Source organism: Heloderma suspectum, chromosome 11 (genome assembly GCF_057233095.1).
Source record: "Heloderma suspectum isolate Gila_16-S chromosome 11, 16-S_ref, whole genome shotgun sequence".
In the NCBI taxonomy this organism is placed as follows: Eukaryota; Metazoa; Chordata; class Lepidosauria; order Squamata; family Helodermatidae; genus Heloderma; species Heloderma suspectum.
In genome coordinates, this window is record NC_139468.1 from 17759546 (window position 1) to 17784678 (window position 25133).

Here is a 25133-nt window from a genome sequence, read left to right on the forward strand (position 1 = left end):
CCCTGGCATCTCTAGGTAGGGCTAGGAAAGAATCCTGCCTGAAACCCAGGAGAGCTGCTGCCAGTCAATGTCAATAATATTGGGCTAGATGGACCAATGGTCTGCCTCAGTATAAGGCAGTTTCCTATGTGCAGAAACAGGTCCTGCATGCACAAAGGCTTACTTATCCACTACACTGTCAGGGTCACCTTAGGAAACTTCAGATTCAGGGTAAATTAGGGTGAATATAGGCAACCAGCTATCAAGTGGTAACACAGTGTGCTTGTAACCACTTGGTCTGTCCTGTCCTGCCAAACAACGAGGAAAATCTTGCCACTCTTTTGCTTCCCTATATTTCTGTTCAGGTGCAAAAGAGTGGCAAGACAATAGAGACAACCAGAGACTCACCACTTAGCAGAACAAGAGAGACAACCAGCCTTCCAAGTAGCAAGTTACCACCTGGTAAATGGTTGTCTTCATTCACTCTGTATGAAGTCCCCATGCTAAGATTTCATTCCTGGAAATAGCTTGTAACAAAACTGGTTTGATATCAACCCAACACACATTTTCAAAGCTTTAACTCACCACTTCAATTTTCTCTCTGTGACTGATGTATAAGCAATGCCATTTCTCAGCACCTCACTATTTGAAATCTGCATAAAATTGCCAGGACGTCACATCCCCAATTTTACCTTCTTCAAGCTGTAGACCTGAAATCATCTCTCTTCCTGGTGCATCTTGATCTGGATACAACTCCAACAGCTCTGACTGGGTAGCAAGCTTCTCCCTGCTTGTTTTCTTCTCTGCCTGCCTCCCTTTCCCCCAAAATCTCATCTTGGCTCTTTGCGGTCTGCTAAGTGGCAAATAAGAGAAAAGATGCCTTGGCAGTTTGCCCATTTTATTCCATGTCTTCTTACTGCCGTGTAAACTTCCTCTCTTGCACCTTGACAAACTTTTCCAACTCTTACTTGGAAAATGGTAAGAAATGATTGAGTAAACTAGGAGGAATATGCAACTCTTTTCATTCCAGGCCACCCTGTATCATACTGTCTCAATAGGGTAGAATAAGATCTGATTCAAACATGCATAGTTAGCAGTGTATGATACTCACACAGGGGCTTCACCTCAGCTTTCATTCAGATTTGCTGGATGGCATCCCCATATCCAAAAAAAAATGCATATCAAAGAAAAGGTTTGGCATTTTTTAAACATGTGAGTTATTTTTATGTAGGTAACTGCATTCTCCTCATCTTGATGATGTGCACTTGAAATGACCAATACGATAAAACCAATAGCCCTCAGGAAGATTTTCAAGCAATCAAGTTGGTTCATGCCAGTGTAGCCCTATTCAGGCATTCTGTACCTGAACAGAGCAAACGTGCCTAGAGGGAGCATTCCCTCTCCACCACATTCATCACTGAAAAATCAGCATTTTGGCTCATGTGGAGAGCCTCCACAGATAGAGGCTTTCCTCTTCAGACAATCACCCTCCATGAGTAGAGGGCAACGAATGCAACGGTGGAGAGGGGAGGGGTTGGACTGCTTCCTCTTGCCACATGTTTGCTCTGTTTAGGTACAGAACACCTGAATAGGGCTAGTGTGTCTTAAAGTTCCAACACTGCAGACAGGTACCTGCTGCTGAAATTTATCTAGTATTCTGGGGGTTTAATGCCACTCTGGCTTTAGGGCTGCATTTAATGCCAGAGTATTTAAAGTGTGATGCAGGCCTTTCGACAGAGGAAGGAAGCAGCTTCTGTTATCACATTGTATATTACCCAGGAAGTGTAAACAGATTAACTGTGCATGACTCAGACTTCCCCTTTTTCGTTCCTTTTTTGTCAGGAACGTCTGAAGCTGTCACACAATTTTACCCTATAGAGGTTTACTACAATTTGAGAAACTTTGCAGTACAGTGGAAGTTTTCACTGTTCACTTTACTCTATTGCTGTACTGCTAATTGACACAGCTGTGTTTAGTCTTATACTACCAGACTCAAAGTCTGTCACGTGATGAACTTGTTTGTTCATCTTTGAATGCTAAGCACATCCCAGTTATCATAACTGAATCCTTGATCTGTGTGAAATGAACACAGAGCCACAGAACATGGCAGTTCCCTGTGACAACTCCCATCATCAAAATAGCTCCCTATATACAGAAAAATAAAAATAGTTGTGAAAACAAGATGTTATAAAGCTTACTGTAGACAAATATTATGCTTACGGTCATTTGGATTTAGCTTACATTAAAGTGGATTGATTTTATGGAACAAGTTGTTCTGGGCTAAATTGTTTGAATGAAATCCTGCAATGTCCTGCCTATCACAGGATCTCAGGCTGAGCATTTTAAGTGCAGCTCTTTTCTCCCTGCATTTGCAGTTCCTATCATCTTACAAGAACCAACTCTGCAAATGGAGCCAGACATTCAAACATTTTCTCTCCCAAAGAACCTTCCATCTGCATCAATGTCAGCCCCAGCCCTAAGGGATACATTTTTATGCAAAATAGGGAGACATGGTATGTAGACGGCCAGAAATAGTTTATGAAATATGTCCACATATAGAAAACAACCAATAGTGAGAAAAAAGAGAAACAGAAGCAGATTTAACTCAGGTTTTCCCCTTTCCTTCATGCTAAACATTTTATACCTTCCATCTGTAGCTGCAGTCTTCTGTGCAGCTGCCAGTTTTCCAATCTCTCCTTGAGACATTGTTTTGTGAAGCTTTGTTTGGCCTTCACTTGATGTGAACCGCTGTAGCATCTGCAACAGTTACAAGCACAACAAATACTTCAACACCCACAGTGTCATTTGATATTGTAAGGAGACACAGTCATCTTATAATGGCTTAGATATTTTAAGCTGCTGCAGAGAAAAACACTTGCTATGAAAAACGCTTTCAGTTATGAACGGCTTGCCTTGACTTCTGCTTGGTTGCCAAAGAACTGGCTAAATAAAGAAATCAGCTGCAGGTAGCTTGTTACATGGAAGGAATATTTAGCGCATCGTTCTCTTGTCACTACTGGCTCAGAAAGTCAATACTGGAGACCCTATGTATTCTTTTTTGTTTGTTTTTTCTCTATTTGGTGTATTCTTGGAAGCTGCCAGCTGGTGCCTATGGACTCCTATTATATTTCTGAAAATGCCTCACACTCTATCTGTAAGTTGCTGTTACGGGACAGAGCCTTGTTATAACAATGTTTCTGGCCAAATAAAAGTGTGTGTGTGTGGGGTGTACCTAGGAGTTTACTGGAAATTCAGATATGAGAAATACACAAAGAGGTTTAGTGGAAATTATCTTTTCTGTTGGGACCGAGTGAAGGAAATGGGAGAAAAGCTGTAGCCCCCCATCCCACCCCACAAGTCAGACCAATGGACTTGACATTTTCTGGTCCAATACTGACACTGAACTAGTTATTCTAAGAAAATTTTAAAAATCATGCCTCTCTCTCTCTTCTCTAAAATTTAGTGCAGGGCTCAGTCCAGAGATAACTGCATGCAAGTGGAGACTGTGCACCACTACTGTTGTGTACAGCCCTTGCATGCAGATACACCTTTGAATCAGTAGTAAGATGTAGATAGCTGGTCTGTCCTCCCAGAGTAGCTATCTGCACTACCTTATTATTGGCCTGGTTCAGATGTACTTCTCAGCTTAATAAGCCAAGTTATGAACAAGCTTTGTATTGAGGCCCGTTGCCCCTACCCTTCATAGAAACTTAAGAGCCTTCTAGATCAGACCAATCCTGTCGAGTATCCTGTTCCCCACAGAGGCCAACCAGATGCCCATAGGAAGCCTACCAGTAGGAGAAGTGGTATTCCTGCTGGTCCCCAGCAACAGGTATTCAGATGCATACTGACTGTGATCCTGGAGGTAGTAGATAGCCATCATCGTTAATAGCCATTGATAGCCATACCCTCCATGAACTTTTCTAATCCCTGGTGGCCATCACAACATTTTCTGGGAGCAAATCCGCATTCTAGCTATGCACTGTGTGAAGAAGTTCTTTCTTCATTCTGTCCTAAATCTTCCACCATTCAGCTTCACTGGATGACTTTGTGTTCTAGTATGGACGCAGAGAAAAATGTCTCTTTATCCTTCCCCATCCTGGTGCCTTCCATATGTGTTGGAATACAACTTTCAGCATTCATGACCATTGGCCATATTGGCTGGGACTGATAGGAAATGAAGTCCAAACCAGATTGGGGAAGGCTGCTTACATAGTTTCTCCACACCATGCATAATTTTAAATTCCTCTACCATGTTCCTCCCTTACTTGTTTTTTTAAACTAAAAAGCCCCAAATATTGCAGCCTTTCCTTACAGGGGAGTAGCTTCAGCCTCCTTAACATTTTGGTTGCACCTTTTCCAGCATTACAATATCCTTTTTATTTTAGGGGTGGCAACCAAAAGTATACACAGTATTCCAAAATGTGACCTTAAACCACAGCTTGAAACACAGTAAATATAGTTTTGCTGTCCAGATGAGATCTTGGCTCTTATTAAGATCTTGGCTCTTATGTACATCCAAACTGAGCTATGTTGCAATTAACATTTTAGTTACCCTTTAATATTTCAAAGTTAATTCAAAATTCAACGTTAATTCAAATATATCTCTGACATACCACAATAACTCTTAAAGTTAAGCGAATTCCAGAATTTTAACAGCATGGATATATCCTGATTCCAAAAGTTCTGAATGATAGTTCAACCACTTATGTATAAAAGATTCTGTTCTTCCCACACTGTTTTTTCCTATGGAGAGGGACAATAGCTCAGTAAATGAGCTATTATTTTGGATGAAGAAGGGCCCAAGTTCAATGATTGGCATCTCTAGCTAAAAGAACCAGGTAGTAGGTGATGGGAAAGACCTCTGCGTGAGATTCTGGAGAGCTGCAGCAACCTTATTGATAAACTCCTGTTCAGCAGTTTCATATTGGAGTCTTTTTTTTAAATATGGGTGGGTAGGAGAATAGTGACAGATCACAGCAGAGTGTCCTGGAGAAGTGGTCTCCCTCTAGTTTCTGAAACTTCCCATTTTTGATGCAACTTAATTGCTTTTGGGCCCTAGTGAATAAATTTATCTCTGTACTGAGGAATACATATATCTGTCAGGAGAGAACAGACTGCATATATTTGATGAAGTTGTCTATGGAAACTTGTGCCACAATAAATCTGTCAGTCTTTAAGATGCCACAAGGCTCCTTTTCGTTTACTGGGGGAGAGCAATTCTACTGTCTTTCTACACCAGGTGTGACTGGATCATTCAATTACTCTTCTCCAGAGGTGGCAGCCCATTGATATTTATACACACGAACAGTAAATCTGTTTTGGATGTATAAGTGAAATGTGCTTCCAATTCAGTTCAGAACAAAGGGAGGTTCAGCTGTCAGAAGTTTGGAAAACTCCAACATATACAATAGATCTACTGTATTCCAGTTCTAAGAGATCAATTGCCTTCCATTTTCTAATATAATTCATCCCTCACAGTGTATAGTGGTAATACTGAAGGTAGTATTCACCTAGTAGGTTTGTCATGAAAAGGTATGCTGAATGTGCAGGGACTGAAAGGGGGAAGGGAGCAATTGCCCTCCAAAAAGTATAATTTCACTCAAGGGGATATTTTTATAATTCAACTAACTGGCAGCATTTGGCTCAACATTTCAATTTGAGAAGCAGTATTCATGTGCTCTCAGGAAGTACCTCCTATTAAGATACTAACAATGCCAGACTTTTTTTCCTTAATACAAATAGCAAAATGTTAGAGAGCATATGAGAGATGTAGAAACCTCACCAAAAAAATGGGGAAAAAATTGGGTAAGAATGATCTGGTTCAAAATTTCAGTCTGAGAAGCCATGTTACTACTGTCATGTAGAAAGCACTTAATATTCCATATGGCTGAGATACTAAGGCCTTCTCTTAGCATGGTTCATTTTAACCTATTAGTTACAACTAAAATCAAAGGAATTTGTATACCATACAGAACATATTCCATTAATTGCCTTACATAGAGGAGCTGCTTACATAAGAATATGCCTATTTGCTTGGAAGATGACAGGATTCCAGGATAGCATTTCTGGACGCAGTCACTCAGGGCTGTCTCCAACCATTTTTTGCAGCTATGCTTGAACATCAGTAATTCATCCTTGGATATAAACCCTCACATGCTTTTTTTAATTCCCAGCAAGGAAGAGAGAATGGCTTTACTATAGCTATTTTTATCCTGCTGACACCCTTCTAAAGAATAATAGCTTAGTGAAATCCGATCAATTTCTATGCTTATCGCAAAGATAAATTGCAACCTCTGCACATACATCTCTGACTGCATTCAACAGACATATTAGCAGGGATGGCTTGTTTAGTCTCCCAGCTTCTCTACACAGTGAAGATGATTCAGAAGCTTAATCTGTGTAAAGACTAAAAAAAGTACCTGCAACCATCTCTCTCCGTATAACCAATTGACAAAGCATAGGGCCAGTCAATCTTCTTGCCACATAAAATGTTGGATGTTCCTTCTGAATTGGAGATTTGTCTCCCCGTACACAATTATGTTACAGGAAAAGGATACCAAACCCTTCAAACCTATGATAGGAAAGCCTCTCAATGCTGTATAATGGAAAATAATCACCTGCACTAAAAAAAACCTGAGTCTATTTATATTCATATATTCCAGCCTTTCCAAACCTGGTGCCCTCCAGATGTTTTGGACAAATTCCCAACAGTCCAAGCCAGCATGGCCAATCGTCAGGAATACTGCAAGTTGTCATTAAAAACATCTAGAGGGCACTAGGTTGGGGAAATCTGATATATTCCATTGCTCGAAGTTTATCATTGCCCTGGCACAGATGTTCAATCCCTCTACACAGTAGGGGATGGGGATTGTGCTGGTCTACTCTATCCTGCCCTGTTATGGCCAGCTGACCAAGCTAGCCGGCAACAGAAGGGCTGCCACTTAATCAGAATTTCTTTTTAAATCAATGCCATGCCTAAGGTTGCTTTAATGTACTCAAAAGCCAATGAGTAATGTGCAAAACAGGGAGAACATTGACTTTCAAGGCTTTTGTTCACCAACAACTGGTGTGGAGGCGATAACCCATTTTATTTCTCCTATGAAATTAATCAACTCTGTATGCAAAGGAGGGGTGCCTAGCTGCCCTGCCTTTTGTATTGAAAGTTCAAAATAAATACCCGGCATGATCGTGAGCTCAACAATATGCACCAATATCACCACTGTTGTACTGCAATTTGCTTTATCACCTGATTAAAAGCAGCCTCTGCAAAGACTAGCCTTTAACATTTTAACACTAATAAACTCCTGGAAAATGTATCAGTCCAACACAGTGTATATCTTATTTCAAATAGTCAGGCTAGAAAGACAGAGTGGTTCTGAGATGCAAGGGTCAAAAACTACCATCTCCAGGAAAAACAGTCTATGATTAAATACAAAATACATATGGCAATACAAAATGCATATGAGAAACATTCACATGTCCAGGTATGTATATTTATACAGTATTCATATATAACATTTTGTATGAAATTCAGCATAAGCTAAAAACTAAAGCTTGATTGGGGCAGCTCCTTGCACAAAGTAGAGTGCCAAGCCACCAGTGGAAAAGCTGATGGAGCACCAAGGGTAGTACAGGAGGAGAGAGAATGTCAAAAGAGATGAGCTCTAGAACTACCTGCACGCAAATGACATCAGTTAAAAGGTGGCAGCAAAATCAGAGGAGCATTTTGAGAAGTGGCATAAACAGGGTTCCTTCCAAGGATGGAGTTCTCCAAGCAAACAGTGAGCCCAGCAGCCTTCACATCTCAGCAGCGATTCCCAGTGAAAAAGGTTTTACTGCTAGTGGAAATAGTGCTTTGTAACAGGGTAAACTTCCATGAACACAGCACATTTCCTGTCCATGCAAGGGAGTAAGCTTAATGTTATTTCACTGCCCTATCTCACTGGTCTCATCATTTCTGCCCAAAAGAGTTGGGCGTAGTACTCAGAAGAATCCATTCAATACAAATGTTACAGTGTGCTCCGGAATCAATATTTTATATTCCCAAAGTTTCCACAGCGGATAGCAAACCTCCTTATGCAAGCACTAGCAATTGCTAGAGGAAGGTGCACCCACTCACAAGTATTGGTGTGTGCATAATTCGTTCACCAGAGGACTGAACTGCTAATCTACCTGCTGTGCATCCCTAGATCAGTTGTGTCAATTACCTATGCAGAGTAGCCATGTATATTTTTAAAGATCAACATTTTATTGTAGCCACCCATTTTGGTTTTCTCCTTGTCCCAAAGGATCTTTTGAAAGAGACAAAGGTGAGTATATCGTTGACCAAGTTACCATATGGTTACTTGATTTTAATGCAAATGCGGTCCCATTCTTTTCTGCCATATGCTCAAATGTGTGTGGTAAAAGACTGGGAACTCTACCAAGTGGTAAGGCTTCTCCCCATTTCCCATCTAGCTGAATTATTGGTTGTATTAGTGATCTGTGGCTGGTGATGTTCTGCAGTTCCCACCAAACTACTGAGATTCATGGCTAGAGGTGTCTTCAGGAACAGCTTGCCTTTTCTGATTTTTCAGACTTTATTTTTGTACTATTTAAATATTTAACATTTCATGAGGGTTTAAAAACAAACAAACTTGTTTTGTTGTATCTGAGAATTTACCTTACCAAGAAATCATACTATTATATCTCTCATGCCATTTTAGTTTGTGTGTTGTGGGATTAGAGCATGTGGAAGTGGGAGGGGAGTGATTTATGATTAATCTTAACTTTAGTGTGTAAACTGAACATTTGGGGTGGGGATTACCTTCATTTTGTGAGTAGTATGAATGCATGCACGGAAGTGGGACAAAAACATTTTTAAAGCAAAATCCATTTGAGTACAGAAAAATACTTAAAAAAAACATTGTAGATAATATTTAGAAACCAAGGCAAACATCATCATTGGTATGAGTAAACTTTTGAGACAGCAACAACAAAATAAACCACCTACTTCCCTAAATAAAAATAGAAGTAGCGAAAAAACACTGGATCAATGCATGGAAGAATAGGTACAAGAAAAACCTTAACTACATAGCAACAGAACAAGTCAGTATCTAGGGGTGGAGCAACAGCAGCTACATAATAGTTCCAAACCATCTGCAGTTGTCTATGGAAAGCAGGTTTCACCCACACCACAAGTGCCCCCCCCCCCGATAGTTGGTTTTCCCTTCAGGACAGTCATAAATGACAATCAAGGATGCCATTGGTGTGGGTGCTAACCTGTGCCCTGCACCTGGTGACCCCACCCATTGCTCATCAAGCCTGCAACTCTTCACCGCCTCTTCACCGGCATAGCCCTGTTCCTGTTTTTTTAAAAAAACATTATTTTATTTATTTTATTTATTTATTTAACAATTTATAGGCTGTGTCTTCATCCAAAAATGGATTGCAAGACAGTTCTATTTCTTAGCCACACTAACGTGGGATGGAATGTTGAAAACTGACATATAAAGAGAGGTGACAACAGAAATATGGCTAACTCCATCCTAAGATGCCAGCAGATCTTCTTGACATAAGCAGGATTCAATGTACTTCATGACTGTGTTCTTAGAGGTTACCCGCCATCAGTACCATTAAAGATGGGAAAAATAGCAGTGGAAGGTGTTAGTACAGCCATGGGTTAGCCAAGAAATGCTCCCACAAAGCTGCTTGTTGGATAAATTACCATTTCCGAGTCACTGTGACAGGGCTGCCCAAGTCTGACTGCACAGCCAGGCTCAGGGTGAGGAGGTTGGTCAAGGGAGAGAAGGAATTCAAAACTGTCATCGCAATCCTCTTCCTCCGTATCCCCCTCCCAATCAGCAAAAGCACCTCTAGTCAAGAAATTGGAGCGTGTCCGTGCCATGCGAGCTTTCTTTTTATGGACTGGTCTGGCAACCTGCTTGATACCAAATGATAAAACAAATAACATGAAAATGTTTTAAAGGAACAAACAAAAACAATAACACTGGTGATTCTGCAAGTGTTTGAAGTCAAAGGATAGAGAGCATGCCACCATGAGGATTAAAAAAATTAAGTTAATTTCCAAATGAAACAGTTACTTTAAAACGTTGGTAGGAAAAAACAAAAATGAAGGACAGTACAAAGGAAATATATTGTCATGGCAGCTGATAAAAATAATGAAAAAACAGAAACAGACAGCGCAGTTGCCTTTGATACAGCTTATATGAAAGTCAATTCAGGGCAGAAGATGGACCTAGCTCTCACTGAGGTCATAAACCTGTGGCTGGGCTGCACATCAGTCTGCAGGTGGGGCCTCCCATGATTCAATGCTCCTCTATACAAAGTATCATTTTTGTGTTGTTGTGCGACGTGATCAGTTGTCTAAATACCCCTGATATATTCCCCCCCACTTTAGCCGATAGAAAGATTCCTGCACTCTTATATGCCGATGACACGGTATTACTCTCCAGAACTCCTGTGGGTCTCAGAATAACCCTGTGGGCATTTAGTCTCTATTGTAATGAGAATCAGTTGGAGATTAGCTACCAGAAAACAAAGATTATGTCTTTCAGGAAGCGTCCTAAAATTAGGATATGGAGTATTAATGGACATAGAGTGGAGCAGGTGACGTGGGGTGATGTTACAATCTTCAGGGGCAAGGAATGTCTATCATGAGTATGTGGCCAGGATTGACCATAGATCTGCTCAGGCTATATTAATTTTTTTTTTTAACACTGACGGAGGGCAATATATACCTGCTGCCCTTAAATTATATCAAGCCAAAACACTATCTCAACTTCTCTATGGGACAACTCTAGGCCCCACATCCTCTTGTTTTGGCCCATTAGAAAGAGTTCAATCCAAATTTATAAGGGCAATTTTCCGTATGCCCAGTTGTGTTTCTAATGCTAGTATGCGTTTAGAATCTGGCCTGATTAAAATAGAGGCTAGGGTATGCCTTGCCTCTATTAACTTTTGGTTCAAATTAAATTATTGCCCGCAAGGATTAACTTCTTTAATTCTTTGAGACAACTTTCATTCTTCTTGGCTAACTCCAGTCCATCAAAAGATTACATTGTTGGGATTCTCTCCACAGACTCTCCTAATAATGGGATTGGATAAGGCAATGGTAACTACCAAACAGAGAGTGTTAGATATTGAACGGCAGTGTGATATTAGCAGAGTACCAGACTTTCTGGCACCGGAGGACATCAGATACACTGTAAAAATGGCAGCCTAAGTATTGTTTTTGGATTCTCCTACTCTTTGCAGGGCTTTCTCTTTAGCCAGATGGCCAGTACTCCCCTCAGTGGTGCTGGAGGGGAGATACAGTAAGACTCCAATGGCAGAGAGGATTTGTCCTTGCGGTGTGGGAGTGGTCGAAACAACCGAACATGTAACTTTTCTTGTCGATTCTATCAAGAAATTCATGTAAAGTTTATTTCTCCTCTGCTTAGAAGGTTTCCGGGCAGATCTGATGTTGAGGTTGCCAGGAAGCTTCTTTTAGGTGCTAATATGCAGTTAACAGATCCTTGTGCAAGGTTTTTTGCAGCCGCCTGTAAGATCCATGGGGATATTGTATATAATGTTTTAAAATCCTAATATTAATTTTAAACTGTAATAGGTAATCTTAAATAATGTTTTATTGTTCATTTATTGTTTATATTGTTCATTTATTTATTGTTTGGGAACATTTCAGTTTATTGTGACATTTTTAGATTGTTTATTCATATGAGCTGGTTGTAGACTGTACTATTAAAATCTATTCTATTCTGTGTCGTTGTGTAGCACTCTTAAATCCGGCATCTGCTTCCCTGCTGGCAAAATCCAGCCCCCACATATGTTCTCACATTACCAGTATTGACTCCCTACAATTTTCAAAGGAAGCCAGCAGAAGAGAAGACTTAGCAATGAAAAAAGCTATTCCTTACCTCTCCCCTGCCTAGTCCAGGAACCTTCAATGGCTTTTTATGTTCTTCTTTTGGAAGAAACTGATGTGCTGAAGATTCTCTGCTGAAACTAGAAAACAAAACTCCTGCAGATTGACCCACAACAGGTTCCATACATATTCAGATACATAATGTGGGAAGGGCACCATCAAGTTGCTAACTGTAACCCTGGATAACACGATTTAGAGTTTAGATAGCTATATGAGACATCTACTGATCACAGGAAAAAGCATTAAACAGACAGCTTCCTACATGGAAAGGAGAGTTATGTGGGGGGGGGGGGTTTCCCCTGGAAGTGCAAGCACAATGTCATTACCTCCATCATTATTCTGTTCAAATGTCTAGAGAAAAAGAGAACCCTGTCACTTCCTTCTGGAGAATCCCTAAAAGTAATATGAAGGAAGCTTTCATATTACTGCTAAACCCTTCAAAAGTATGTGTATTGCATTGACTGAATGTATACCCAGGGCACATATGAACCCCTTTTGAAATCACCATGCAGACAGGTCTCAAGATTTTAAACAGATGCTGTGGTCCATGATGTACAGAACAGGAGAAGATGCAAGTAAGCCATTTAGTTTAGAGCAAAGAATTTGGCATTCTGAGAATCTTTTCTTTTATTCAAAATAGCGGGGGGGGGGGGAAGCTTCTAGCCTTTAGAGATGCAAAGTCAGACTTGCGAGTGATAATACATAACACTTCACATACATTGCTGTAATTTTTACAATAACCCTGTAAGGCAGGTTAGTATTATTCCCATATTGTGGGGAAAGGGGAGGATCAGGGAGGGCTAAACTTCAGTGGCCACCAAGTTACTTTGTGGCAGAGCAAGATTTGAGCCAGGGCTTTCATAGTCAAGTCCCTCAGTGGGGAATCCTATGCATCTTTAGACAGAAAAAAGTCCTACAACTCCCAGCATTCTTAGTCACTCTACTATAGTCTCTAGAGTATGGATAGTGCCAGGGTGAAGTTTCAGTAACTAAAGAGAAATGAATAAGAATTCAAAAAGTGCAAGTGGGGGTTCCAGCACTCTGCATAGGCTTGTAACCCCACCCCCCATACACACACACACAAGTAGCAGAGATATAAACTGCGGAAAATATATGCAAAACTACTTAATCTCCATAGTTTATACAGGTTAGGGAACAATCCTATGGGGATAAGCGGCCACCTCTGAACTCGGAGGCAACCACCTAGCCAATGCAGGGCTGGCGGAGCATGGAGGGAATCTTCTCCTCCGTGCTCCAGCCACCCTGCATTCGCGGCTAGACAGCTGATTTCGGCTGTCTAGCCACAGGACTTCGGAGCGGGGGGGGGGGAGAGGCCAGATGATGCATAGGCATAGGAAGCATCTTACCGGCACTTGCGCACTCCCCGCCCCTGGGAATGCCCCCTTTTTGCCCTGCTCAGCATTGCTCTTCCAAGCGCAGAGCCCGCGGATGATCCATGCCGCCTATGAGGGGGCGGGGAGGGGGTTTTCAGAGGTCGGTTCCCAAAAACCGAACAATCCTATGGCCGTCTAGGTGCTGCCTAGCAGCCATAGGATTGCACCCTTAAAGAATTTAACTTTCCAGGAAAGAATGTTGTTTTCTTAACTGCAGAGTATAACAAAGACCTATGTATCAAAATTCTTTAATCTTTTTCCTCCTGTCTGGAATCAACAGGTGTATTAACTTTGTTATAGATTGGAGGTGAGCCACACATGCTGTTGTACAACAAAAGGGAAATGCAAATATGCAAACAGGAAAAAAATGTATACACTATGTATACTAGAAATATCAATCTATTACAAAAAAGAGACATACAAAGCAATAGAAATTTGAAACTAGTACAACAATCAAGCTCCTAGGGTCCTGAAAATCAAATGTGGTTGCCTATATGTCACATTTTTTCTAATATATATTAATACAGTACACATATTTCGACACTGTTTCAACTTTTATGCATACTTGCATTTTCCTTCTGTGTGATTTTTTCTGGGGGAGGGTAATTTCACTTCCTTTTGGCTTTCTATCAAAACCAGTATCTTTTAACACTCTCAGAAGGGCTCATGAAAATATAGAGAAAATACCTCCAATACCGTACTCACTTAATGCCCATGTGATTGTCCTTTGGGGTGAAGAAAATGGAACCAACTCTGATTTCAACAGAAGAGCTTTCAGTGCCCTGGCTAGGAATTCGGGGCAACCTGAACCGCTTTTCTCTTGCAGGTGGATTGCTTAAGACTTCCTGAGATTCAGAAGCCATTTGTGAGTTCAGCTGATCTGTCCCAGCAGACCTTGGGATGATAGTCCTTTCCTTATGGGTTGCCTGGCAAGGAGGTGGGCTTCCTTTTTTTGCAAGGGTGGACATTTTAATATCCACTGATGAGGTGGGCTCTGTACTTGTTGTGAGACCATGCTCCCCTTTGTTCTGGGGATTCACAATGAAAAGAGACTGAGGCCTGTCCGTTCTCTTTGGTGACCTGAGAGAGGTTCCCTGGGAGGACTCCCTGATCCTGTTCTGCTCATTCTCTTGCCTCTCGAGCTCTTCAAAAACTTTACGCTGCTTCCCCAAAATTTCCTTCTGCTGCCGTATCTGCTCCATCATTTCTTTCTCATTCTGCAGCTGCTTTTGTTTCTGACGCTCTTCCTTCTCCACATTTAGCTTCTCGAGCTTCTTGATAATCGAATCTGAAGATGGCACTTCTGCAGTGGTAAGAAGTGGACCCTCTTCTCCAGTGAAGGAAGGCTGACATTCCCCATGAAAGGCTGTGCATTGCCCTGGCCTTTCCCATTCAACATTCTTCTTGGCTTCTGGGAACAAAGTTGTGTCCATTTCTGTTTGTTTATTCCTTAGGTTATTTTCTATCACTGAATGGCCAGCTCTCCAGTGGTCCTGGGGTGGCAGGTAAAATGTAGGCAGACTGCTTGAAATTAGTGGCTCTCTTGTGTGCATGTTATGGACAATACCATGGAAATCATAGGCCAACCGCTCTTTAGCAGCAAGGCACTCCGGTAATTCAGAACTTGAGACTGACCTTTTCCTATCAGACACATTTCTATTTACATCAGCAGCAAATATGGGGATGCCTTGAACATCATCCAATTTCGGGCTATTGGGTAATGAGTCTCTGGGAACAGGTTGTGTGTCACGCTCCTGTGGCAATGTAGGGTCCCGCTTGCCCTTCTGAGTCTCCTCAAGGCTCAGCATCTCTAGACTTCCCTGAGAGCTTTCACTTTCTGGAGTTCCATGGGGAGAGTGCATCCCTTCAGAAACTAACTCTGAGGACCACTGACGCTCCTCTGATGGAGATGCTCCACCAGTGGACCGGACCTTAAGCAACTCCAAACTAAAGATGGCTTGTTCCAATTCACGCATCCGCCGGCTCTCTCGTTTTGCACGAACTCCTTTTTTTTGGTTGAGGTCTTCCAGCGACTTGGGTCTCTCTCTCACAACAACTTGCTCTTCTATGCTCACTCCACTCTGGCTGTTGGCTCTCTCATGGTGTTTGTATAATGAAGTTCCACAATTATCTGAGAGATCTACTTGACCTACCCTATCTATCACTGACTTACGCTCTTCTATAGCTTTCAGCCTCACTTCAAATGAACGATCTTCCCATTCAGAAGGGTCTGAACCTTTAATATCCAATCTATTCCTTGGCACCAATCCATCCTCTTCTTTAACCGTTAGTCCATTCCTCAGTGACGCCTCTCTCAATCTCTGCTCCTTTAAAGTTCTAAGCCTATTTTCATTTAAAGAGAGAAGATAACAGATTTTGAATGTATTGCTGCACATTTGTCAACTTTATCTTCGTCATGACCTCCCTTTCTCTTAAAAGCTAGTTCCTCTAATATGGAAACATCAAATATGCATGGGGATATCTGGGCATTTCCTATGTTTCTATTGACCCAAGCAGGGCCCACAGATTCTCCAGTCAGAACATCCTACCACTGATGGAATAACCATAACTTCATGCATCTCAGAAAGGCTATACTCTATAACTGTTACACTGTAGTCAATATGAAGGCATTAAGTTGAACTCATGCAACTGCATGTGAGTTCCACCTCACAGGAAGATAGGAATTTTTGTGAACCGCCCAGATGGCTATGGGGTGGTATAGAAGTATAATAAATGAATGAATGAATGAACAGAACCTGCAGTAGGTTAGACTATTAGCCCATATACCTTAGAACTGCACCCTCCAGAAGTGTTGGACTACAACACCCATCACCCACAGCCATCCTGGCAAATAGTCATTTGGGCTGAGGATGATGTGAACTGTAGTCCAACGCATGTGGAGGGTGCCAGGTTGGGGAAGGCTGGTCTACTCTGTCAGTGGCTCTCAAGCATCTCAGGTACCTTCTATCTGACCCTTAAATTAGAGATGCCAGGGATTGAGCCCAGGGCTTGCTGCATGCAAAGCATCAGCTGTACCAGTGAGCTGTGGTTCCTCTTAGAATCTCTGTTAGATAATGTGTTTGGCAGATTGGCACTCAAGTTATTGAACAGTAGAGCATCAGTGAGTGCAGGAGCATTCTGAGTTAGTGACAAGAGACACTACTCATGGAAATAAATGTCCTGTTTAACAAAAGGCACTCAGGCATTTTCTTAAACAGTGATCTTCATTTAAGTAGATAGGTATATGAATTAGTTGTGCAGCAGCATCTAGGCCACAATTGTCTCAAGTGATTGTCTTTATGTTTCTATGGTTCATGCAGCCCCCTGCACCAATTTTTCTATCAGCAGTCAGATCTCTCCAGTTCCCAAAGCCTTCCTTCATTTAGATACACATCAGTCCTTCCATGAAGATTACAAGTATTACCTCTGCCGTGCTTTGTATCCTCTATATGCTGCTTGCAACAAGATCACTTTGTTTCTCTTGGCTCTGTAGACACTCCTGGTGTGGTAGCTTCGCCATTTTGCTTGGATGAACGTAGCTGCAGCGTGCCTCCGTCTCAAGCATTCCCGCCAATAGCTCTGGATAATAAAGCCTGCCACTCGAATCTGTTGGAATCTTCGTCTTGCTACATAACCTCGCCAGTAGGCCTGAAGGATAAGTGCTGCCTTTGCTAAAAAGACTGAATTGTACAGGGACTCTTCTGCCTCAGCTTGTTTTCTTCTCTGATAACTACGCCAATATCTCTAAATGGGAAATTTAAAAAGTGAGAGAAAATATTTTCCCAGATTTTTTTTTTATGGATCTGGTAAAAAACCACATAACCACAATTTCACTTATTAACACAACAAAGTGCTTTTAACTAAAGCTGATAGCCCAAACAGACCTTCTTGTGGGGAATCTACCCATAGGTACTAATCTATAAATCTACTGACAGATAGCTCAAAATCAAGTACAAAAGTAATAATTTACAGATGACGCTTACAAGCACTTTTAAGGCTGGTCCTTTAGTGCTATCCCAAGATAACAGTGGTGTTACAGAGGAGCTTCAGTCATGCTGGCTTTCTGACATGTATATTATATGCTATGGATTTAATTGGCATTATCCTGACACCTTGGCTCAAGAATCCACTTCAGTTCTGTAAGGCACAGCTTGAGAAGCTGCCAGGAATGTCGTTAAGGCTCTGGAGCAGCTTCAGAAGCATAAATCCATAGAATATACTTGCTTCCTTCTTGATTAGGTGAAAGAATATTGTTCTCTGCAACCATGGAAAACATGCAAATGCCCGCCTGATCCATGGTACCATCCAGTCAATTAAACCATGAGGGTACTTTTAAACTGGCCAGTCAAAAGCCCTGGCAGGAATAATGGCCCAATCCTGAAGCAATCTGGAGTACCCTTGATGACCTCTTTTGTTCTGAATATTGTGCTACAGTACTTTGTATAGCCAGCTGGATGAAAATCAAGAGGCAAAGAACCTCACTAAGTCCTAAGTTTGCCAGAACCAAATTAGAGTTCCCTTTGTTTTAACCCATCCTGGGTCTAGTCTTTGAGCGAATGAGCTCTTTGTTCTCCTTTGTTCAAACTCTGTAACTGGCTTGGAATTTGGGCATCAATGTTCCTCTTTTTCTGCTTAGGCAACCCTCACATTGGTATGTCTCAGCTCCGAGAATAACTTGGGATTTGATTGACTTTAATATTGTTCCTTGTGACTCTTTCCTAGGACACTTCTACGCTCTACTCACCCCAGGTTGTTTCCAGGGACAGAGTCCTTGGATTTCCTGCCTCAGTTTCCCCAGAGAACAACTCCAGATGCATCTGGTTGATACCGATTATCTGAATCCATTTCAATTGAGCCTTTGACTGGGATATGGGACTGAGACTGCTTTGCTTGCCTTGGTGGATTACCTATGCTAAGAACTGGAGAGGGGGGGCTCTCCATCCAAGTCTATTTTAACCAAATTGTGTGACCTCAGGGTCCCTAATAGTAGCTTAGCCTCTGTTCTATCTCCCCATCATCACCCATCCAAAAGCATCTCTTTTGCCTGTCTCTGGATAAAGCAGTGTAGTCTGTTGTCAACAAGGCCAGGGTTGCTTGAGGCTTGTGCCCCAGCTTTGAATTTGGTACTAAAGGTAATAAATCTGAGGGTCAATTGCGCCCATAGCATTTTTCTAGATTTTGGCAACTACTCAGAAACTAATGTTTTTCGGTTCTCCTTCCTCTGAAGTTAGGTAATTATAGCCATTTCTGATTTATTTCTTTTCCTTTCCTCTTAAATTTATCCAATTCCTCTCCTACAGCCCATTATTGTCATCAGCAACTGAGTTTCCTTGTTCATATAGCCTTCCAACCCCTGGCTCTGCCATTTCCACTGCACCACCTTCCTCTGCTTATTTGGGAACCACTAATTTCCTCAATCTCCAATGTTTATCTTTTATAGCTAGGCCTATTAAACCTAGTATCCTGGCCCACGTGCTAGAGGTGGGTATATTAACCAAGCCATGCTTTGAGAACAAAGCCTATGTTTTTGGACTTTGACCATTTGAGCTAATTTCCCCATTTTAGAAGTGTAACAGCATAGTGCATAAATCTGCTGTGTGCACCATACACCTTTGGTTAAAGGCCCTCTTATACCTGCATTTGTTGTTACATGTGTATACACTCAAGTTGCATGTCTGTGTGAATGAGGATGTATGGCAACAGCAGACAAAACTAAAGAGAGCAGTCATGTTTTAAACACCAACCCGTACAAGTACTTTCTAAAGTACATGGATGAAAATGGAGAAAGGACTTGAAGGTGAAGTGTTCATGCTGCAAGGCAAGTAATTTTCTCAACAGGTTATGAATACATCTGAGGACAGATACTTCTGCTATTATATATTAAAATTCCACAGTCCTGTTGTACAATGTCATTGTCCAGAGCACAAATCTTAAGGCTATGTTACATAAAAAAGAGCTTTTGTCTTGAGATAAAGTCAGAGACGCAAAAGGTCCTAAATTAATGAAAAGTATGCTGTTGACACTCACCTGTATGATGATAACCGCCTGCCTCAAGTTCAGAAACTGCCTTCGGAATAGCATAGTGCGGAACCAGCTCTGCAGTAGGGTGATCCTTTGCAACACCTCCTCATGCAGCAGGCCCTGTAAAAGCTGCCGCCCCTGCTCCTTCATGAAAACCTAACACACAATATGAGAGCATTAAGAGAATAAAAAATGCATATTCATTCACATCGGATTTATTAAGAGCACTTTTTAAACATTATAATGTAGCCAGTCTTAATAACCATGCAACTATAGAGGATTTATGGTAAAATAGCTCCAACTGTAATAGTGGCAAGGTATATTTAAAAGACCCCTTCATGGATCACTGCCTTCTTGTGGCGAAGGGGCTTGCGTAACTCAGTGAAGCCATAAGCTATGCCGTGCAGGGCCACCCAAGATGGATAGGTCATGGCAGAGAGTTCTGACAAAATGTGGTCCACTAGAGAAGGAAATGGCAACCCACTCCAGTATTCTTGCCAAGAAAACGCCATGGAACGTATCACAAGGCTAAAAGAGATGACGCCGGAAGATGAGCCCCTCAGGTCGGAAGGTGTCCAATATACTACTGGGGAAGAGCAGAGGGTATTTCCAAGTAGCGCCAGAAAGAGTGAAGCGGCTGGGCCAAAGCCGAAAGGACACTCAGCTGTGGATGTGTCTGGTGGTGAAAAGAAAATCCGATGCTGTAAAGAGCAATATTGTTTAGGAACCTGGAATGTAAGATCAATGAATCAAGGTAAGTTGGAGGTGGTCAAACATGAGATGGCAAGACTGAACATCGACATCTTGGGAATCAGCAAACTCAAATGGACAGGCATGGGCGAATTTAATTCAGGTGACCATCGTATCTACTACTGTGGGCAAGAATCCCTTAGAAGAAATGGAGTAGCACTCATAGTCAACAAAAGGGTGGGAAAAGCAGTACTGGGGTACAATCTCAGTACGAATCCAAGGCAAACCATTCAACATCACAGTAATTCAAGTCCATGCCCCAACCACTGAGGCCGAAGAAGCTGAGGCTGATCGGTTCTATGAAGACCTACAACACCTTCTAGAACTAACACCAAAAAAAGATGTCCCCTTCATCATAGGGGATTGGAATGCTAAAGTAGGAAGTCAAGAAATCACCGGGATAATAGGCAAGCATGGCCTTGGTGTACAAAACGAGGCAGGACAAAAGCTAATAGAGTTTTGCCAAGAGAACACGCTGATCATAGCAAACACTCTTTTCCAACAGCACAAGAGGCGATTGTACACATGGACATCACCAGATGGTCAATATCGAAATCAGAGTGATTATGTCCTTTGCAGCCAAAGATGGAGAAGCTCTATACAGTCAGTCAAAACAAGACCTGGAGCTGACTGTGGCTCAGATCATGAGCTGCTTCTTGCAAAATTTCAGCTGAAATTGAAGAACGTAGGGAAAACCACTAAACCATTCAGGTATGACCTCAATCATATCCCTTATGAATATACAGTGGAGGTGAGGAATAGATTTCAGGGATTAGACCTGATAGACAGAGTGCCTGAGGAACTATGGACGGAGGTCCGTAACATTGTTCAGGAGGCAGCAACGAAATCCATCCCAAAGAAAAAGAAATGCAAGAAAGCCAAGTGGCTGTCTGATGAGGCTTTACAAGTAGCTGAGGAAAGAAGGGAAGCGAAAAGCAAGGGGGAAAGGGGAAGATATATCCAACTGAGTGCAGAGTTCCAGAGAATAGCAAGGAGAGACAAGAAGGCCTTCTTAAATGAACAATGCAAAGAAATCGAGGAAAACAACAGAATGGGAAAGACTAGAGATCTCTTCAAGAAAATCGGAGATCTCAAGGGAACATTTTGTGCAAAGACGGGCATGATAAAGGACAAAGAAGGCAGGGACCTAACAGAAGCAGAGGAGATTAAGAAGAGGTGGAAAGAATACACAGAAGAACTATACAGGAAAGATCTGAATGTCCCTGATAGCCATGATATCTATGATCATGACCATGATAGCCATGGTCACTGAACTTGAGCCGGACATCCTCGAGAGTGAAGTCAAGTGCGCCTTAGGAAGTATTAGTAACAACAAAGCTAGCGGAGATGACAGTATTCCAGCTGAGCTATTTAAAATCCTAAAAGATGATGCTGTTAAAGTGCTGCATTCAATATGCCAACACATTTGGAACACTCAACAATGGCCACAAGACTGGAAAAGGTCAGTTTACATTCCAATTCCAAAGAAGGGCAACACCAAAGAGTGTTCAAACTACCGCACAATTGTGCTCATTTCACATGCCAGCAAGGTGATGCTCAAAATCCTACAAGCTAGGCTTCAGCAGTATGCGAACCGAGAACTACCGGAAGTACAAGCTGGGTTTCGAAGAGGCAGAGGAACTAGAGATCAAATCGCCAACATTCGCTGCATCATGGAGAAAGCAAGAGAATTCCAGAAAAACGTCTATTTCTGCTTCATTGACTACGCTAAAGCGCTAGTTTGCCACAAACTGTGGCAAATTCTGAAAGTGATGGGAGTACCAGACCACCTTACCTGTCTCCTGAGAAACCTGTACGAGGGACAAGAAGCAACAGTAAGAACCAGACATGGAACAACCGAGTGGTTCAAAATTGGGAAAGGAGTACGACAAGGCTGCATATTGTCACCCTGCTTATTTAACTTATATGCAGAGTACATCATGAGAAATGCCGGGTTGGATGAATCAGAGGTCGGAATTAAGATTGCTGGGAGAATTATCAACAACCTCCGATATGCAGACGATACCACCCTAATGGCAGAAAGCGAAGAGGATCTCAAGAGCCTCTTGTTGAGGGTGAAAGAGGAGAGTGCAAAAGCTGGTTTGAAACTCAACATTAAAAAAACGAAGATCATGGCATCTGGCCCCATCACTTCCTGGCATATAGAAGGGGAAGAAATGGAAGCAGTGACAGATTTTACTTTCTTGGGCTCCAAGATCACCGCAGACGGTGACTGTAGCCATGAAATTAAAAGACACTTGCTCCTTGGGAGGAAAGCTATGGCAAACCTACACAGCATAGTAAGAAGCAGAGACATCACCTTGCCGACAAAAATTCGTATAATCAAAGCTATGGTTTTCCCAGTAGCAACGTATGGCTGTGAGAGCTGGACTATAAGGAAGGCTGAGCGCAGAAGAATTGATGCTTTCGAACTGTGGTGCTGGAGAAGACTCTTACGAGTCCCCTGGACTGCAATGAGGTCAAATCAGTCCATCCTAAAGGAAATCAACCCTGAGTGCTCATTGGAAGGACAGATACTGAAGCTGAAGCTGAAATATTTTGGCCAACTAATGCGAAGAGAAAACCCTCTGGAAAAGACCCTGATGCTGGGAAAGACTGAAGGCAAAAGCAGAAGGGGACGGCAGAGGATGAGATGGCTAGATAACATCACCGATGCAATGAATATGAACTTGAGCACGCTCCGGGAGAGAGCACAGGACAGGAAGGCCTGGCGTGCTATGGTCCATGGGGTCACGAAAAGTCGGACACGACTGAACGACTGAACAATGAACAATATTTAAAACAACTGATTCTGCCTGCCTCTCTTGACACTCACAGGGAGGTCAGTTTGAGTCCTATGCCCAGGTACCTAAAATTCATCCCTCAGAGAGGTCACGGCTTGCAGGTGTGGAATCTTTCAAACCTGCATTGTGGGAGTTACATCAATCAACAATCTGAAGGAATATACAGAAAATGTAATACTGGAGGGGGTGGGGGGACATCACAAAACTGAAGATAAGATCTTAAATAAAGATGAGCCTTAAAAGGAAAGGCACAGAGACCTTTTAGAGGAGATTTATGGTCACTTTTAGATCAGGATAATAATTGCCCCCCCAAGGAAGACATTCCAACTGTTATTCAGATAGTTGAAAATGAACTAAGGAGCGAATTGCCACTTGAGGAGGGGAGCGTCATTTTGAGTTCTAACAGATATCGGTTGAATGCACATGACAAGACAACCCACCCTGGTGAACAAGCCATGCAGTGTGGGTTGTTCACAGAACAATCCACAGTGAGCCCAACAGTCAATCGGGCCTACTGTGGGCTGTTCTCCTCCTCAGTTCTCCAACTGGCTCCCAAGACCAAGCCATGGGTTGTAGGGTGGCTCATTGGCCAAAAATAAGCCAACCTGTGGGAAGTGGCCCGGATTTGGACGACATGACAACGCATCGTGGCTGTTTCAGACAACAACCCACAATGGGTTGTCGTGTTGTGCAAATCCACATTGTGTTCCTTAAAAACCTGACTTCGGCTTTGGCAGCAGGCAACGCCAATAAGTTGTACTATCTCTGTGTTACTCAGGAGACTCCCTTGTAATGCTGTGTCAGGGAACAATGAGCTGAGACTTGGAACTTACCATTGTTCGCCCCACTTGATAATTGTCTGCACTCGTCTTTGTTTTCCTGAAGAAATCTTGGATGTTTTGCTTAGATGGGATAGTGGCTCGTGGGAGAAGAACATGAAAATGGTCTATAAAATCCTGGAAAATTAAAACACCCCACCACCACATAGTTAAGTTGTAAGCACGACTTGTCATTTTATAAACATTCATGTTGATCATCTGTATCTATGGAAACACATTTGAGTATGCAAACCTAAAAGGATTGTCACTGCAAACACCAGGGAATTTACCATTTCAATGCCTATTCTATTCATGGCTCTCTGGTTTACATGACAGAGTTCATCAGAAAGGCACTCAAGCATTTTCCTCTTTGGGATGATATTCCCCTCCTCCAGGAAATTGTGTGAAAAATGTTATGCTGGAATGCAAAAATCTACACAGATTTTTCAAGCAAGTTTCGTAACCAATGCATCATAATAGATTTCTACACATGCACACTTTTTTTTTAAATCAACACAGATTTTACCTTCCAACTTCACACAGGCATTTCTCCATGGCAGAGGAGAAATGTAATGGCAGGATCTGCCCTTTATGAAGTAACTGCCATGCCCGCAGCAGTGGATTCTGATGATGAGGCACAGGCTACTTCCTTTGGGGTAGGACAGTCAATGTCTTATTCAGGGCCACACAGCCCAGCCATCACCCTCTGGCTCAGCAGACGAGTCCTCAGCAGAACCTCCATCTCCCCAGCCTCATAGAAGTCTCAGGCTAAAAAATCAACCGAGGCCCCTTAAACAGTCCAGTTAGCTCATCCAGGAGGGGCAGAGCTGACCATACTACAGGTGCTGAATCGTACATAAGGCTTCAGTTGAGAAATTTGAGAAATACAGCTGAGCATTCTTTGGCGGGAATCCTCCCTCACTGTCCCTGTCCAATGTGAATGTTCCTATTGGGTTCCCACCTATTCCCTCAGTTCTCCAAGACCTCCAATTGCAGCCCTCGGAATCGATGGGAACCTTGCAATCAACATCAATCTTGACACCAAAGTGGGAATAGTGGCTGGGTTGTGTGGATGCACAGATGACCACTCAAACAACTACAATTACAGGTAAGCAACCTGTCTTTCTTCTTTGTGGTCTCTGTGTATCAAACATATGGGTGAGTAGCAAGCTGACTTAATGGAGGAAGGATCTGTGTCCTACTGCAAAATCGCTGAAAGTACAGCACATCCAAACTTGCAGTCATCTCTAGCCCAACATCAAGTTTGTAGTGGCCAATGAATGTTGATAGTTTTGACCAGATCACTGCCCAACACAGTTCTCAGAGAGAAACTCCCTTACCAAATGCTACTGACATAGCCACTAATTGAGAGGAATGAGCTCGGATCTGTTCCGATAACGGCAGACCCACCAAACCCGTACACCATTCTTATGGTTTGCAC

At 42.2% G+C, this 25133-nt stretch overlaps 1 protein-coding gene across 7 annotated transcripts in view; it reads right to left on the bottom strand.

Moving 5' to 3' along the window:
* The window catches only part of MYO9A (myosin IXA), a 196268-nt gene that overhangs the window by 21071 nt on the left and 150064 nt on the right, over positions 1-25133 (bottom strand). For 2 of the 7 annotated variants that reach the window (XM_084817052.1, XM_084817056.1), the window contains 8 exons: positions 23708-23830; positions 19327-19476; positions 16724-17043; positions 14005-15642; positions 11898-11985; positions 9689-9901; positions 2624-2736; positions 672-829 (listed from right to left, as the gene is read on the bottom strand). In XM_084817052.1, coding sequence (XP_084673178.1) covers positions 672-829; positions 2624-2736; positions 9689-9901; positions 11898-11985; positions 14005-15642; positions 16724-17043; positions 19327-19476; positions 23708-23830 — 2803 coding nt within the window. Of the gene's footprint in view, positions 1-671; positions 833-2623; positions 2737-9688; positions 9905-11897; positions 11986-14004; positions 15643-16723; positions 17044-19326; positions 19477-23707; positions 23831-25133 lie in introns of all 7 variants that reach the window. The other 5 variants (XM_084817051.1, XM_084817049.1, XM_084817050.1 and 2 more) reach the window with 3 other exon arrangements.